Source organism: Micromys minutus, assembly GCF_963924665.1.
Source record: "Micromys minutus genome assembly, chromosome: 7".
Taxonomy (NCBI): Eukaryota; Metazoa; Chordata; class Mammalia; order Rodentia; family Muridae; genus Micromys; species Micromys minutus.
Window position 1 is genome coordinate 56,933,489 of NC_137976.1, and position 16,306 is coordinate 56,949,794.

The 16,306-nt window shown below is 37.8% G+C and overlaps 1 protein-coding gene across 1 annotated transcript in view; it reads right to left on the minus strand.

Annotated features, from left to right (window-relative positions):
- Positions 1 to 6,361: 6,361 nt before the first annotated feature.
- Positions 6,362 to 16,306, minus strand: part of KPNA1 (karyopherin subunit alpha 1) — a 51,593-nt gene continuing 41,648 nt past the window's right edge. Inside the window, exons 11-14 of the mRNA XM_080918909.1 lie at positions 12,836 to 12,961; positions 11,171 to 11,298; positions 9,004 to 9,182; positions 6,362 to 8,694 (exon numbers count right to left, since the gene is read on the minus strand). Of these exons, the coding sequence (XP_080775035.1) occupies positions 8,507 to 8,694; positions 9,004 to 9,182; positions 11,171 to 11,298; positions 12,836 to 12,961 (621 nt within the window). The 3' untranslated portion in view covers positions 6,362 to 8,506. The remainder of the gene's footprint in view (positions 8,695 to 9,003; positions 9,183 to 11,170; positions 11,299 to 12,835; positions 12,962 to 16,306) is intronic.

A 16,306-nucleotide genomic window follows, 5' to 3' on the forward strand; every position in this document is an offset into this window, starting at 1 on the left:
TACACAGCCTGCCAGGCTGCGCACGCGTAGAAGGAAACCAGCATTTGCTTCCGGTTCTCCGGAACAGGAAGCTGACACTGAACCCGATTTTTTCCCGAGAGGCTTGGGTGCAGGAAGGGGCGCGGCAGGCACTTTAAGAAGGCTGTGCGTATTGAGGGATCCTCTACCCGCACCCACCCCGACTGAATTTAGCTGGCACAAGGTCTGCTTTTGTGGCTAGGAGACTGAAGCAAAGCCAATGCACAAACCCTAAGAACCCAAGATTATGATGGGAGCAATCAGAAAACCTTTAGGTTTTAGCCCACAAAGTTTATGCTTCCATAGAAAATACAGTAAACCAGGTTCTTAGTATGTCAGAGCTATGTCTTATCAATAAGGCAAGACTGCGGGCGACTATCCTCTTTAGCAATGTGGAAACTGTTTCAGTGCATCATTTTTACTGGGACTGATAGTTATGTCATAGTCGGACCTGAACTCATGGTCCTAATAACTCCCACTTCCAATTGCTGGGGTTACAGGTGTGGACCATCATTTCTATTCACAAGGGAGCAGGGACCAAGGTGTTCATCCACAGTGTCGGGTTTCACTGTTGCCCAAACTAGCCTAAAATTTAAGGCCTGAACCTCCAGAATACTGGGATTACAGGATTGCTACCACGCCCGGACTGCCTGTTTTAGTGTAGCTTTTCTTTTTTGTAATGTGTACATGTGTTCTGGGAAGACTGAGTCCTCTGAGCTAGCAAGCAAGCAGTTACTGGCCGAGCTCCCACTCCAGCTTTCAACTGGTGAGGAGAGAGGAAAAGGGGAGAAAATGGATTGCTCTCTTTGATTAGGTGTGTTTTGTCTGTGGGTATGTGTGCACTTTGTGAATGCAGTAGCCTCAAGGTCAGAAGAGGTATCCCATTGTCCTGGAACTGGAGTTACAGATGGTTGTATGCTGCATGTAGGTGCCAGGAATCCAGTCCGGGCCCTATGAAGAGAAGCCAATAAACCACTGAGCTACACCTGAAGCCCAGACTACTGTGAGTCCTGATATAGAGACACTATCAATTCAAAATTTTCCATTTTTATTAATTCACCTAAAGCACATTGCATAACCAATTTTAGGTTTTAAGTAAATACATATTTTCTTTTTTAAAGATTATATATAAGTACACTGCAGCTGTCTTCAGACACACCAGAAGAGGGCATCAGATCTCATTACAGATGGTTGTGAGCCACCATATGGTTGCTGCGAATTGAACTCAGGACCTCTGGAAGAGCAGTCAGTGCTCTTAACCACTGAGCCATCTCAGCGACTAGAAAACCAAAAGGAAATAATGGGTACAACCTAGGAGCTAAAACAGGATGGTGCTGCGTGTTTAGTTCACTACACACAAGCATGAGAGACAAAAGGTGCACAAATTTGGTGTGTTGGTAGGATTAAGACATGACTTTTAACTTTGAAGAGTAAAATGCACTTTTTGATGTGTAGGATACCTTGCTTATAAATACCATCGGGGACTTCTACAAAGAGAGGGCTGTGAATAACAGACTTTTCATCATTACTCACATAATTCGGAGTGCGCTTCGGTGACTGTGTTCAACAGGAAATAGCAATCCCAAGGTGGCAGCAGACAAGTGGGATCCCGTTCCTAGTCAGTATCATGCCTATCCTTTTCTAACAAGCTACCCTTCTCATTAGTCAAGGTGACCTTTCAAAGAAGTCGCTTTCTAATTGCCCTAAGCCTCCCATCTATAACACAAATGCTCATGTCCAGCCTCCTCAGTAGTTTCCAAACAAAAGTACTGAAACATTTTTTTAATGTGCCTGATTTACATGGCTATGGAAGATCACTCCGTTCAGAACTATGTTAATGGTTTCCTTAAAGCAGCCCTTGAAACTACAAATCCAGTAGCCTAACCTCTACCCAATCTGGAAAACCTCTTCAGACTAAACAGGACTGAATATGGCCTATAACTGAGTAGCTTTTAAAAGCTGAAGATGACTCAAAAAATTAGGGTGTTGATTCATCTATAAATTTATAAGCACCATCTTCAAGTCAGAAATCAGTGACTAATTCCCAGAACATGTGATAATCATGCTACCCTTGTAAAATCACATGCTTACAACTTGCCGCTCACTCTGAAGCCCTGTACTGTTTGTCCCCAACACTGGTCTTCTATGTTTTATTTTCTTACCTGTAGCTCAAATTTGAAAACCAGTGTCCCTTATTCCAGTCCCTCTTCTGGACTCTAACTTCCCTGTGCTAAGAGACTATGCCTAGAGATGTGTAAAGCATAACTTTATTCTCCACTAAAACACTGCGATCACAAAGGAGCCTGAATACTTAGTAATTTTCAAACATGGGTCAAGATGGAAATATGGATGAGTAGATTGAATACTTGGGTAGTATTCTCAAAGCTGCAAGTTCAGCCCTCAGCACCACTCAAGAGTTGGGTGTGGTGGTGCCTACCGATAATTCCCGCACTCCAACATTGGAAACATGGTGGCCAGTTTGAAGCTACCAGCTAAAAAGAAGTTAAACCTAGACTTGGCTTCATGAGACTCTTACTTTAAAAATATTGCCGCGCGCGCGCGCACACACACACACACACACACACACACACACACACACACACAGTCTCTCTCTCTGTTTTGTAGGCGGGTGTAATGGGCCAAAATCATCCAAGCTTTATAGTATATCTGTACAATCCACAATTTTGTACTGGACATGAAACAGTTCACAGGAACTTTAGCTATGTCTTCATTTAAAGTTCGGATTCTTTTGCAACGAAACAAAACAAAATTTAAAAAATGGCCAGTAAACCTCAAAAGGAGAGTGAATAAAGAAATATGTCTCATAAGCCTAGAGGAATAAAGCATTCTTCTGCAAATATACACAGCAAATAAAAATGGGAGATCTCAACAGCATAGTCACCTGCTCCTCAGGTGGATATAATAACAAAACTTCTAACTTTAAATATGCCAGAACATCAGAGGCAGGCAGATCTGTGAGTTCAAGGTCAGCCTGGTCTACAGAGGAAAGTCCTCTGTAAGAAAGAAACTGCAAGAAAGCTACATAGAGAAACTGTCTTGAAAAATAAAAAATAATATAAAAAATAAAGAGGGGGGGTTAAGACTTTAGGGCTGGACAGATGGCTCAGAGGGTAAGAGCACTGTCTGCTCTTCCAGAGGTCCTGAGTTCAATTCCCAGCAACCACATGGTGGCTCACAACCATCTATTATGAGATTTGGTGCCTCCTTCTGGCCTGCAGCCATACATGCAGGCAGAACACTGTACACATCATAAATAGATCTTTTAAAAACAAAATTTGGAACTAAAGTATGCCAGAATACACTAATCAGGTATTATCTGCTGTATGTCAATGCACTGGAGTATGTGTTCGTGCAGAATAAACCAGCAGCTTTTCCTCTTCCTCGTATTGCTTTGATGTCACAGACTTCTGGTTTGAAAATGTTCCTTTTCATAAACTTCAGACCCCTCTTTGTATCCTCAAAGGTAACTACAAATTTGTTGTCAATTCCGGTTTCAGCCAACTGTGTAAAGAATTCCTCTGAATTTCTTTTTGTAATCCAGAACCTGTATCACAGGTGTATATTCCTGATTCACTATTTACTGAAAATTGAGGCCTGGCAGAATGCACTCAATACAAAGAATCAAGAGCCATTCCAGATCTAGTGTACACTCTTGAGAAAGGGCACACAATGGTCAAATGTCTTGAGGTAGGAACAACCAATAGATAAAAGAGATTATGTGTACAGGGCAATGTATGTTTAAGAGCAGGGTAGGCTAATGCCACACCCATGGTGCTGTTCAGAAGAACTCTACCTCAAAGTGTTCCTATGTCAGTTGTTTTCACTTGTGTCACTAAATTTACAATAAACCTTTTGAACTTTCAAACCATTGTACTTGTCTGACTATATATGTTAGTACTACAGAAGGGGAAAGATGCTTAGGAACAAAGGAGTCAATTCATCTATCCTAATATGCAAACTAATAACAATTGTGATATATAAGATGGAGCCATTTTAAAGTACTGCCAATTAGGAACAGTTGGGAACACTGCTCTAATACAAAAGGTTTGCCCACTGATGACTACTAAAAAAACAATCTAACACAGGACTTCCTGGGCACAGAAATGTTGTATGACCATGAAAAACAGAACTTGCAAGGATCTCTCCTTTGGACAACCACCATCTAAGAATTATGACACTGAAGCGAAGTAATCCATTAAGTCTTGATCTTCCATCTAGAATCCAGTAATAATTACCCATCTTAAATAGCAACTGGGGGACTGATTAAGGGAATGCCCTTAGCCAATTTTCTGGAACAAAATAGACACAAAGTATGATTTGTTTTTATTTGACCTAAAGGAAAACAGAAATTTGTCTACTCCTAGCTGAAAACAGAACTGACTCCACTAATATTCCTTAATCCTTTCTTACCTCAAACCTCTAGATGACCTTATGACCAACAGTAATCTGATACTTTGAAAAGAATTCAGGTTTGTTTTTATCTGTGTTTGCTCATAGTGTGTGCACATGATGCCTGAGAAAGCCAGAGGTGGCTCTGGCTCCACTGGAGCTGGAGTGACACGTGGTATGAGCCACCTAATATGGGTGCTGGGTCCACGGTCCCCGGTCCCATCTTTTCAAGGACAGTGACTTCTCGTAACAGATGATCTCTTAACACACAAGCCATCTCTTTAGCTCTAGCAATGTAATATTTTAAAAATGTTTAACATCTACTTTATTAAACATTATCCTGATGTCTTAGTATTCATTCTTACAAGCTCTCTTTCCTGACAATATTATAGAATATCATTTATATTATAGACAAATGTTATACATAATTGCATCTGGTCTCCAACTACTTTTAACTAATTTTGAATGACATGAAAGGGTAGACCAAAATACTTCCAGCTCTGCAGGTAGGTAATTTATTTACCTCAAAAAAAAAAAAAAAAAAAAAAAAAGGAAATGGCTCTAGTAATTTAGGATTTCAAAATTAAACTGCAAGTGAGCAAACTTTGAAATGTGGAAGGTGGCACACAGTATATATGCATCCTGGAAAGACACAATCCCCCTCTCAAAAACCAACTCCTTTTTCTTATGGTGCATTACTCAACACACTTTCCAACTTAAATAAAAAAAGCTTTGGCCTCTAAAAACAGCTAAAATGGCTTGCTTATTGATATGAAAATTTTCCCAAATTTAATCAGAAATAAATCATCCCATAACCCAAGGAAGACCTGTTTTACAATACAGCCCCCCGTTTGGGGTCAGACAGCTGAAACGTTTATTTAGCACTACAGAAATCAAAGCTGCCGGTAGGTAGTCATGTACAACAGAATTTGGTTGACAAATTAGACTTACATATGTTTTCTTAGGCATAGTCAGCAGCAACTGGAATAATTCAGATTTATTATAGGACAGTAAGGCTGAAAAACACCCAGGGTCCAATAGCTTTGTCTGGTGTGTGGAAGAAACAACCCTAGTGAGGCAGTTTCCAGCAGTGGGTTAATGAGGACAATCTAAAATATCTTTGACTGGTGGCAAGAACAAGTGCTCCATAGACAAGCCTCCGGCAGCCGGACTTTCCGAGTTATTTCTCCACCTAACTGTATTTATTTTCTGGTGCTCTGGGTGCCAGACACCTTTATATCTCCAATTCTCTGAATGCTTTTTTTTTTTTTAAATTAAAGTTCTCAGTATAAAATATGTACTTGGAAAGTCTGGAGGGAGACAGGAAGGAAAACAACAAAGCCACTTTGCCCTGATCACTATCTAAAATCCTTAAGAGGTTTTATGTTATAAATACTAGCATGCTTCTGTAATAAGTAATACCTTTCAGATAAAAATATTCAAAAGTTTAAACTAAATTAATAGACTTTGCCAGGTGAAAGACTAAAAATAGGATTTACAAGTACCCCCTAAAATTCCACTTGCATTAAAAAACAAAAAAAGTCTGTTTTGTAAGCATTCAGTTCCAGAAGATCTGAATTTGCTAGGGTCTAGCCAACTCCAATGTTTATACTAAAGCAATCATTTTACCATAAAAACAAAGTTCAGGATATTTAAAGTTCATGAACTTCTGCTCAGGCTTAAGATAAAAGAACTCACACTCTTAAGCCTAAACTCACTGGGCCACCCTAATATTGCTACAAAAGTTCCAGCTGGATGCTCTTGGGAAGGTGGGGGTGACAACTCTGTGTGCTTTGTTTCTTTTCATTCAAACTCATTTATAAGATGCAAAGATCTTAACTATCCAATAGAAGGTACATAATTTAAAACATTCTATAGAAATAACATGTTACCAGTAATTTACAATTTAAGAAGAAATCAGCCACAAGAAAAGTCAAAGCTAAAAACAAAATTTTTACTATGAATCAGTGCTTCTATTACCCTTCTCAAAGAAGTGATATTGTAATGTGATGTAAAGGCAACATTGAAAGTTCATCTTTAAATTAACCACCTAATTTATCCCTAAAATTACAAAGAATCAGTCTTGTACAGGTCAAGTTCAGTAAACTAACATGTTCTCTCAGCACAAAGCAGCACTAGAAAACAACAGGACAGAGGGAGTTGACTGGTTTGTAGTGTCTGCTCCAGCAGGAACAGACATCAGACGGCATCCATCCCAGAGCATAGACACAAGTAAAGACTAGGGCAAGAATGCATCACACTCTTGGCTGAAAAATGTCCTTTGTCTCTGGAACTTTCTAGTTTAAATGAAACAAATTTTTCAAAGTAGATCAGGTCATATAAGTTGGCTGCTTAAATAACATCATGATGAGGTATGAAAGCTCTGAATATTCCTTACATTCAGCAGGGTTTACCAGAGATGTGCAATAGCTTGTCAGGGCAACTTCCAGATAGCTTTTACCTATTTTGGGGCTACGATGAATTCTAGAAGAGTAGTCTAAAAAGATTTAAAAGGGTATGCTCTGAAACAGACACAAGCCACTTTTCCTTCAAAATTCATTTTGAACAGAGTATCATTTAAAAAAAAAAAAAAAAGAAAGAAAAGAAAGAAAAAGACTCCTCTCTGACAGTGTGTCCCAGCATTGAGCCAAGATGGCCAACTAGCACCGAGAAGTCGAATTGAACTCATTTGCAGTTCTCTTGGCAATTATCCTTTTTATCTTGTTTCTTTCCCCTTCTAGTCCAAACACAAATGTGGGTCAGTGAACACAGTACTGGAAGCGCCATTTGCAGGTACATTACAGTCATCATTAAATAAGCAGGAGGTGGGCATGTTCTTCCTAGGGGAGGTAGGGGACTAGTCAGAGATGAAATAAAATCAGGGGGTACTGAGGTTATTCCATCATTGCCCTTTTAGTCTAGAGGTCACACTGAGGAGACTAATATGCTTTTAAAGATAAGGACGCTGCACTGCAAGAGCCTGTGTGCAGCATGATTACATTAGAATCGAGCTGCACTCAACAAAGGGAAAAATATCCCTCAGTAACATTTAAATATGTGTTATCTGCCAGTCACAAAGAGGAAAAGCACCTAGGGTGAACTCCAATTTACCAGGACCTTGATCAGGACCACAAAGCCTGAGTATCTTTTGTAATGCAGAAACACAGCCTCTAGTCACACTGGTTTAAAGAAAGTGATAAGTTTTGTGTTCTTCTTACTCTTTAATTGAATTTTAGAACATGGTTTCACTTAAGGACTTTTAGCCTTCATACCAGCGTTAAAACTGAACCACTTCCAAATCCTAAGAAACAAACCCAAAGAGAAGCAAAAGCCATACAAACTAATATATGCTTCTCCCCTTCCTGCTTTAAGGAAATCTGCCAAGCCAGGATCACATTTAAAAGTTGAAGTGTTAATTCTTCAGCATTCCTGACAACTAGAAGCACATTCACTGAAGGCTGAAGGTGAGGGATTGGATGGTTTAACTTTAATATCTGAAGAAAATGACTCCATTACAGGAAAGAAAACCATCCCATCTCAATAAGGATTAATGCAAATGTGGCTAGAAAAAGCCACCAGGTACTTCAAGGGTTGATTCACTGTGGAAGAACTCGAGAAGAGTACTCTGACGTATACACAAGTCTAAATATCTCCCTTGTCCAAGTAGTTGTGTAAAATTCAAGATAAAGGTTTTAGTTTTATCTTTTAATGTCATTTTTCCCCACTTTACGAAATGAGGAAGAGTCCTCTTTTTTTCCCCACAAAAAAAGGGAGCCACATTAGTATGTGTATATATTCCCATGACTCTAATGTAAGTGCGGATCTCCAAAGCTTAGGGATTTTTCCATAAGAGAGTGGGCCGTTCTGGTCACCCTTATAATAAAAGGGTGTTCCACCACAGAGCGCCAGAGGTTTTCCAGATGTGTGTAAGAGAGCAGGTGCGCAAGGCAAGCAAATGAGCGCAAACAGTATTATGGAAAACGTTTGAGAAATTAGCTCCATGAGGACTGTGGGCTCCACACGAGGACTTGACTGGGTAGCCTGGTCTGACACAGGAACAAGAAAGCAGAGGATTGCTTCAAAGCTGGAAACCTTCCATAGGAGCCTCACACTGCTGGAAGATGTACTGCTGCTGGCTAAGGTCAACCTGGGGTGCGATGCTGCTGTCCTCATCTTCGGTCCCAAAGTAATGCTCAATAAGATCAAAAGCCTTTTGATAGATTTCCTGGTTTTCATGACTCTGTAAAAATTCAATTTTATCCAGACCTAAAATGAAGAAAACAGAAGAATATTTCTTGAAAATTTTCAGTAACTAGATTCTTAATTTTACTTTTCTGATGTAAAGATTCTTTACATACATATCTTGTATTACATAATTATACAGAAATGAGTATTACAACTATATCCGAAAGCTACTATTATAAATTAACATCTTCAATTAAATGCACATGGCAAGCAGCTTCTGGCCTAAGGAAGCACGGTTCTCTTATGTTGTTAATAGTCACCCAGTGCTCCCATATTCGCATTTTTATATGACTATTATTAACATTTCCTCATTTTCAGCCAAAGTCTTACCATATGCTTCCTCAATCAAAGCACAATAAGGGTTAATGCCTGAGCCATTTCTCTTGGCTTCTTGTTCTCCAAGCCTCAGGATATTTTCTAAGCCATTTAGGGCAACCTGTACAATTTTTGCATCCATGACAGTGAGGAGATCACAGAGTGGCTTGATACAACCCAGTTCCACTAGGTACCTGAATCAACAAAAAAGGACAATTTAGTCATACAAAACATTAAATTATGTTACATTTTTATTGAACTGTGAAGCACCTTCAAGCTTGCTGTAGAAAAAGAAGTGTGCTGTCCACTATGTAAGTTTAGGGAGAAAAGAGTATATTTACTCGCACATCTCGACTACAGTCCATTATTAAGAGAGACCTCCACCACCTGCAGAACAACCACTAAGCCATCTCCCCCAGCCCCACAGAGCTTTGAAGAGTTAATTTTAGCATCATTTCTACATCTAGGCACACTTCTCAAATACATGTTGTGTGAACTAAGAGAAGAAGGAAACAAATGAAGGGGACGACAGCTGTGTCTTTAATTCTAGCAGGACTCACCATGTAACACAGACTACTGCATCACATTCACAGCAGACATTCACACACTCCCCATCACTCCACTGATAACTGATGTAGCTGAGACCTGTATATGGGGAGTGTCACTGTGGACCTCAGTACTAGCCTTTATATACTTTCTACCCTACTCTACACTTAAAATACATATATAGATCTCAAGAAGGAAGAGAACACATAAAATTTAATAACATTATACTATTATAAAAGTATATCATATATGTATATATATATATAAGTATATTATCATACATGATAAAGATGAAAATCACTTCTAACCAATAACTTCAACTCATAACCAATCCAGGCTGTTTAACACTGAGAGAACATTTCTGAGTATAGTTTCCTGATAGTATACAAACTAAACCAGGATATAACAAATATGAAATTACAAGCCTTTTTAAAGTTAGGATAGATAACTAGATACATAGTGTTCTATTTAGTTGATAAAAATGATGAACTGGGTGTTAGGTGTATTTTGTACTTTATAAATTACAGAATGGTAATAGTTATACTCAGTTAATATTTGAGAGTTTTTTGGTTTGTTTGTTTGTTTAAATTGGACAGCAAAGGTAAAATGTTGCAGAACCTTCCCCTAATGAATAAAGATTTCAAGGGACCAATCACTGGGTGAGTAAGCGGGATTTCAGGGCTGGGAAGAAGAGGGAGGCAGGCAATGGGAGAGAGCATCGCATAATGTAAAGTAGCCGAAGGATGTAGGTTTAAGTGGTGAATCTGCCAGAATCCACCAGAAGATTTATAACATAGAATATCTTATAAAATTAGGATACTAGGGGTTTTGCACCCAGTGATTGTGTAACTGTTGACTCTAAACTAAGATTGTGTGGTGTTTTTCCTTCACAAGTCAACTCAACTGGGTTCCAGTGGCAGAGAGTGGTGGGCAAGAGTCCACCCCAGCCAGCCATGTTAATTTGGGGTGGGTGTGGCAACAGCCAGCCATGGGAACTTAGCAGGCCGGGTGGATAGAGTGACTTAGGAAGTCCAGAGAGACAAAGCCAATGTGGGTGAAACAGGCCACTGCGAAAAAGAAAGAACATGGTCTTGGCCTGTCCACCAGGCTGGAGACATACCAAGGCCATTGGCCAGTGCCTAGCTGACAACAGTGTGGGATACCTTTCCAGAAATAAGTCCTTTAAACACACACACACACACACACACACACACACACACACACACACAGAGGAGAGAGAGACAGAAAGAGACAGAGAGAGAAAACAAGTATTAAAAACTGAATGTAAGGGATGCACAGATGACTCAGAAGTTAAATGCACTTAACTTCTCAAGGACCTGACGTCAGTCCCCGTCACCCATACCAGGCAGCTCACAACCACCTGTAACATCAATATAACCACTCTTCCAAGACTTGCATTTACGTGCACACACATACCTACACACATCACTCATGCATGAATAATTAGAATTTGTGAAAATATTCTGAGTCTAATTATAACACCGATAATTTCCCAAAGTGCTGAGTCAAGAAATGCATTTCTTAGTGATCAAGGTTTTAGGTTATATATTGGAGTTGGGGAAAGGTTAAACCTGTTTTCCTTTAATTTGCAAGATGCTACCTAGGCAGTACTTACTTGATCTGCTCGGCTGATCCTCCAGAAGTTGCATTTGTGATGGCCCAAGCAGCTTCCTTCCTTGTCCGGAACTCTGCTGTTTGCAATATACTGATAAGAGCTGGGAACATGTTAGCATCTATCACAGTCTGAAATTGAAGAAAAAGTTAAAAGAACAAGGAAGTTACATGATTTGTAAAAATATTACTGTCATTATAACTTGTTTTATTTTTTTGTTTTGTCTTTTGAGACCAAAATCAGCTCTGATTGACCTGGAACTTTCAAAGTAGACAAGGCTGGCCCACAATTCACAGTTCTGTCTCAGCTTTCTGAGTACTGGGATTACAGTGTAACTTTTGAACTAACTTGACAAATGATGCTTGTTTTTACTGTTACCATTTTTTAATCTTTATTTTTATAAATTATTTCTGTGTATGTCTGGATGTATTGACACTGCATTGATTTTCTCCTTCCACCACAGGTTCTGAAAATCAAATCCAGGTCTTTAGACTCACTCAGCAAATGTTCTTACCTGCTGAGCTATATCATCCCACAAGTCCTGTTATCTTTTTAGGAGGTTTATATTTACCATAGATAATACTCTTAAGGAGTTTTTGGTCTGAAAAAGTCATCAAAAGATTAAAAGTTCTTGCTGTTCAAGACTGACAGAGTTATAAAGCCATTAGGAATATCAGATGTGGTGGCAAGCTCAAAATGAAGGTCGTACGTAGCATTGCCTACTTGAGTTTGATGCTAACCTGGTCTTATAGTTTTAGGCCAGCCATGGCTACACACTTGAGACCCTGTCTCAAAATAATAATAGTATTTCTTTTTAATGAAATGGCATAATTTACACAATTCCAGCTACATGTTATTCCTAGTCTTCCTAATATACTTTCTTAAAATTCTAATATGCTTGAAACTGGCCTAGAAACCTACTATGGGCTAGTATAATTTCCTCTATCAAGAAAATGAGAAATTCTGCAGAAAGGCACATTTAAAGAAAATGGACCCTCCTGGGCATGGTGGTATCCATCTTTAATCCTGGAACCCAGGAAGTAAAGGCAGAAAGGTCTCTGAGCCAGCCAGGGTTACAAAAGAGCTTTAATAGTCAATAAAATTTTAAAATAACCTAACACATGGGTTCATTAAAAACTATAATAAGAAGTAAAACCAATTTATATAAACATATAGTCCATCAAAACCTTTTAAAAACACAAGCCCTTTTTTTGGATATTCGGTAAGTCACTAAACTTTAAAGGTAAAGAGAAAATGCATGGCTAAGTAAAAATATCAAAAGACTAACGTCAGAATAAAGAGAAAATTAGACTGAAAAAATAAACTCTGGAAGTTGAAAGTTCTATAAGAAATGATGCAGTCTGTATATTAAAGGCTGACCAAAACAACTTACCTTATATTAAAGGTTAAAACTAAAAAGAGGCTAAACAGATGGCTCAGCTGTTCACTACTCTCTCAGAGGATCTAAGTTCAGTTTCTAGTACCCACAGATGGTTTACAACTGCCTTTAATTCCATTTCTGGGAGATTCAATCCCTATTTTGGACCCCAACAGCATCATATGCACATATACAGCAAAGCAGGCACACACACATAAATACAAGTAAATAAAATATCTTGACAATGCACCTCTCATACAAGGACAGAGGGGCAGGTACGATAGCATTACCTGGATCTGTGCCCTATTTCCGGCTGTAATATTAGAGATTGTCCAACATGCTTCTTTTTTGATAGATTCCTTTGGGCTACTCAGCAGATGCAGTAAACTTTGAAGAGCTGAGCAATTCAAAATGACCTGAAAGGAAGAAAAAAGAGTTTTAAGTTTTAATTATGGCATTATTCTCAATATATCATTTGATTTTGGATATTTTTTGTTTTTGTTTCTTGAGACAGGGTTCTATGTAGGAGAGTGGCCTCAAACTCAATGCCTAATGTAAGAGGATCTTGAAATCCCAGATCTTCCAGAATCTACTTCCCCGGGGGTTAATAAGTACATCTTTAATTCAACAAACTTATTTTAAGAAAAATATAGTAGAAAAAACCCTCCTCTAAAAGTTTTAAAAAATAACTTTATATATATATAAAGTACTTTTAACTTGCATTTATTCATGTATGTATATAGGCTTGATTTATTTCAAATAGATATTAAAAATTACAACAGATAATTTATCTGTTATATAAGTTAAAAAGAAAAACCTAAAATTAAAAGAAAATTTCTTCACAAGTATAAATAAATCAAAATTAAAACAAAACCATGATTTTCTTTTCAATGTACCAACTAAAACATTAAAACTTACAGCTAAAGTGTCTTTCATTTAAAAAAAAAAAAAAAAAATCTGTAGGCAGTGATGCACACCTCTCAATCCAGCCAAGGCAGGTGGATCTCTGAGTTTGAGGCCACCAAGGTCTACAAAGTGGGTTCTAAGACAGCCAGGACTACACAGAGAAACCCAGTCTTGGGGGATGGAGAGAGATCAAAGAAGGGAGGAAGGGGAAGAGAGGTAGAGAAAAAGAGAAAACAAAAGAATGAGGGAGGGGAGGGACAGAGATTACTTCTCTTGTTGCCTGGTATAAAGGGCCTTCTCACTAAATCTTCACACCACAGAAGGCCGAAGAGCCAGAGAAGACAGAATTCTATTCTTACAGGACAGAAAAGCAAAACAATAAACAGAACTTTCTAAAATCAATTTTGTCACAAATATTATTTTATTTTTTATTATTTAAAAACCTTACAAATAGGCCACATGGTTCAGATGCCGGCTAGCGAGACTTTATAATGATTATCTTAATTGTTTACATTGTTTCAAAATAGATATGATGTTGAGTTTTGTGTTCATATTATTTCTGTGGGAAAGAATACAAGATACAAGATACTCTAGTTGCCAACTTAAGGACACGCTATTTTGGAGAAAGGTTTTGTCTTTACATCTTTAAAGAGTGTGATTCGGCTCTATGTGCCTTCCACAGTTATTTGGTTTAGATTTTATAGAGGTGAACCACCTGAAAAACTAAATTAAAAAAGATCAAACAAAATATTTCTTGATACTAAAATGTTTTCTGTTGAGTTTATATGCTTCAGAATGTACAACTATGATAAAGCTTGTCATCAGAATGCTGAACTGGTCTGATTCCAGACATCAGAGACTACAACAACCATCAACCATCAGTGTGCCTTTTCCTCTTGAGGCCTGTCAGGCTTCTTCATTCCTCTCCCCCCTTCTAAATTCTCAATGCCCATACACTCAGCTTGAAGAAGCTTAAGATGAGTCATTGCCCAATTCCCTGGACTTTGGAGGAGTGAAAGTTGTTTTTATAAAAAATTTAGAAATGGCTATAACCATATAGGGAGGAATTAGTCAGATTTGATTATACAGTCATAATCCTATTTTGGTAACTAAGCTATAGTTATATCTTTATTGGTAAGAATCTAACTGATACAAAGTTAAGGTTATAATCCTTACAGTACTAAAATTAATTTGATACATATTTAAAGTGTAAACATTGTGTTTAGTTGGTTAAACAATACTAGTTGAGGGCTAGATAACAAGCTCAACTTTTAATTCTGAGTCATTAAAAAGGTGCTTTTTTTAAAAGACAATTTCAATTTCTATAGCCCAGAGTAGTCAAGGCTTAAAGGTTCAGAGATGCTTTATATAGATAGATAATCTTCAAAGTTGTCAGAAGTCCACAGAATATGACATTTATAGACATTTTTAAATTAAAGATCATTTAACTAGAGACCTGTCTGCTTCTGACAGCACCCTATCTCAGATTCTAAGAAGAAATTGAGCATCAACAGAGTTGCTGCAGTTGTGGTGAGACAGCCACTTGGCAAGAATTGCCTCATTCATCTACAGACAATACTGTCCAGAAAGGGACACTTTTGCAAAAGAGTCAACTGATAATCTTTGCCAAGCCAAAGTTATCAGCCCTTCAGATTTCTGCATTAAAAAGGACAGATATAACTAATAATACTTCAATGCATACTATCAAACCTTTTAAAAAGAATCAAGTACTGACAAAAATATATTCATATAGTTTTATGCCAAAATGCTTTAAAAATCTGTACATGTATCTGTTTTTTTTTTTTTTTTTTAATAAAGTTATAAGGACCCAAAAAAAAAAAAAAAAAAAAAAAAAAAAGGTCACATATGATCCTGGGCCAGAAGACTGAAGCTCCAACATTTTGAGAGAGGTGGGACTGTCCAAGTGATCAGCAGCAGTCTCTATTGGCTAGTTTTGGAAGCTGTATTTAGTGCTTCAGGTAATATTAGTCATTCTGAGATTTCTGAAGTTGTTGAAGACTGGTAGCCTCTTAGCCAGATCAGCTGTTTGGCATTAAGAAAGTTAATATAGATCTCAAAAGGAAATTTTCAGATGACATACAATCTAAAAACCAAGATATAAGTCAGATATAAAATTAGTCTTTCAAGATAGAAAAAAAAAGTATGTTATTTAATAGATAAAATTGATAGGCTATTCTTAAGGTTGTCTTATACTTTATAAATTATAAACCGGTAACAGTTGTATTCATCTTATTTTTACAAAAGGCTTTTTAACTGGACAAAAAGGAAGCAATGTAGATTGTCCTGAAGCTGTTTGTATTTTAATGTTAATTCCACTTCCCCAAGAAGGGCAGCCCTTCAGGTCAAGAACCTTCCCATTTTAATTAGTAAAATAAAGGAAAGCCAGGGACTGGGCAGGGTGAGAGAAGTAGAGACAGGAGAGATCTTAAGAGGTCAGGCAGAGGAGAGGGTGGAGGATGTGGCAACATGGAGGTTCCCAAGGACCTGCTAGACCCAGGTGGGATTGGTTAATGTTAAATAGCTATGAACATTAAGGATTTTATAGGTTTAATATCTCATAAAGAAGGGCAGTTTGTATCTTTGTCTATTTGATGTAATCTTGAGTAGAGGGTTTGTGGATTAAGAGTTGAATATATAAACCTGTATAAAAAGCTAATTAAAAAAACTTAAATAAAATAAATATCACCCACCAAAATTAACAAGACCTGAAGTCTATAAATCTCAGTAAACCTCTCTGTAGTTAAAGCCACCATTCTGAAGCTATGGAACTTCACACTCTCAGTACTAAATATATTATGCAATCATTCACCACCAAAAATCCAACGTTAGAATAC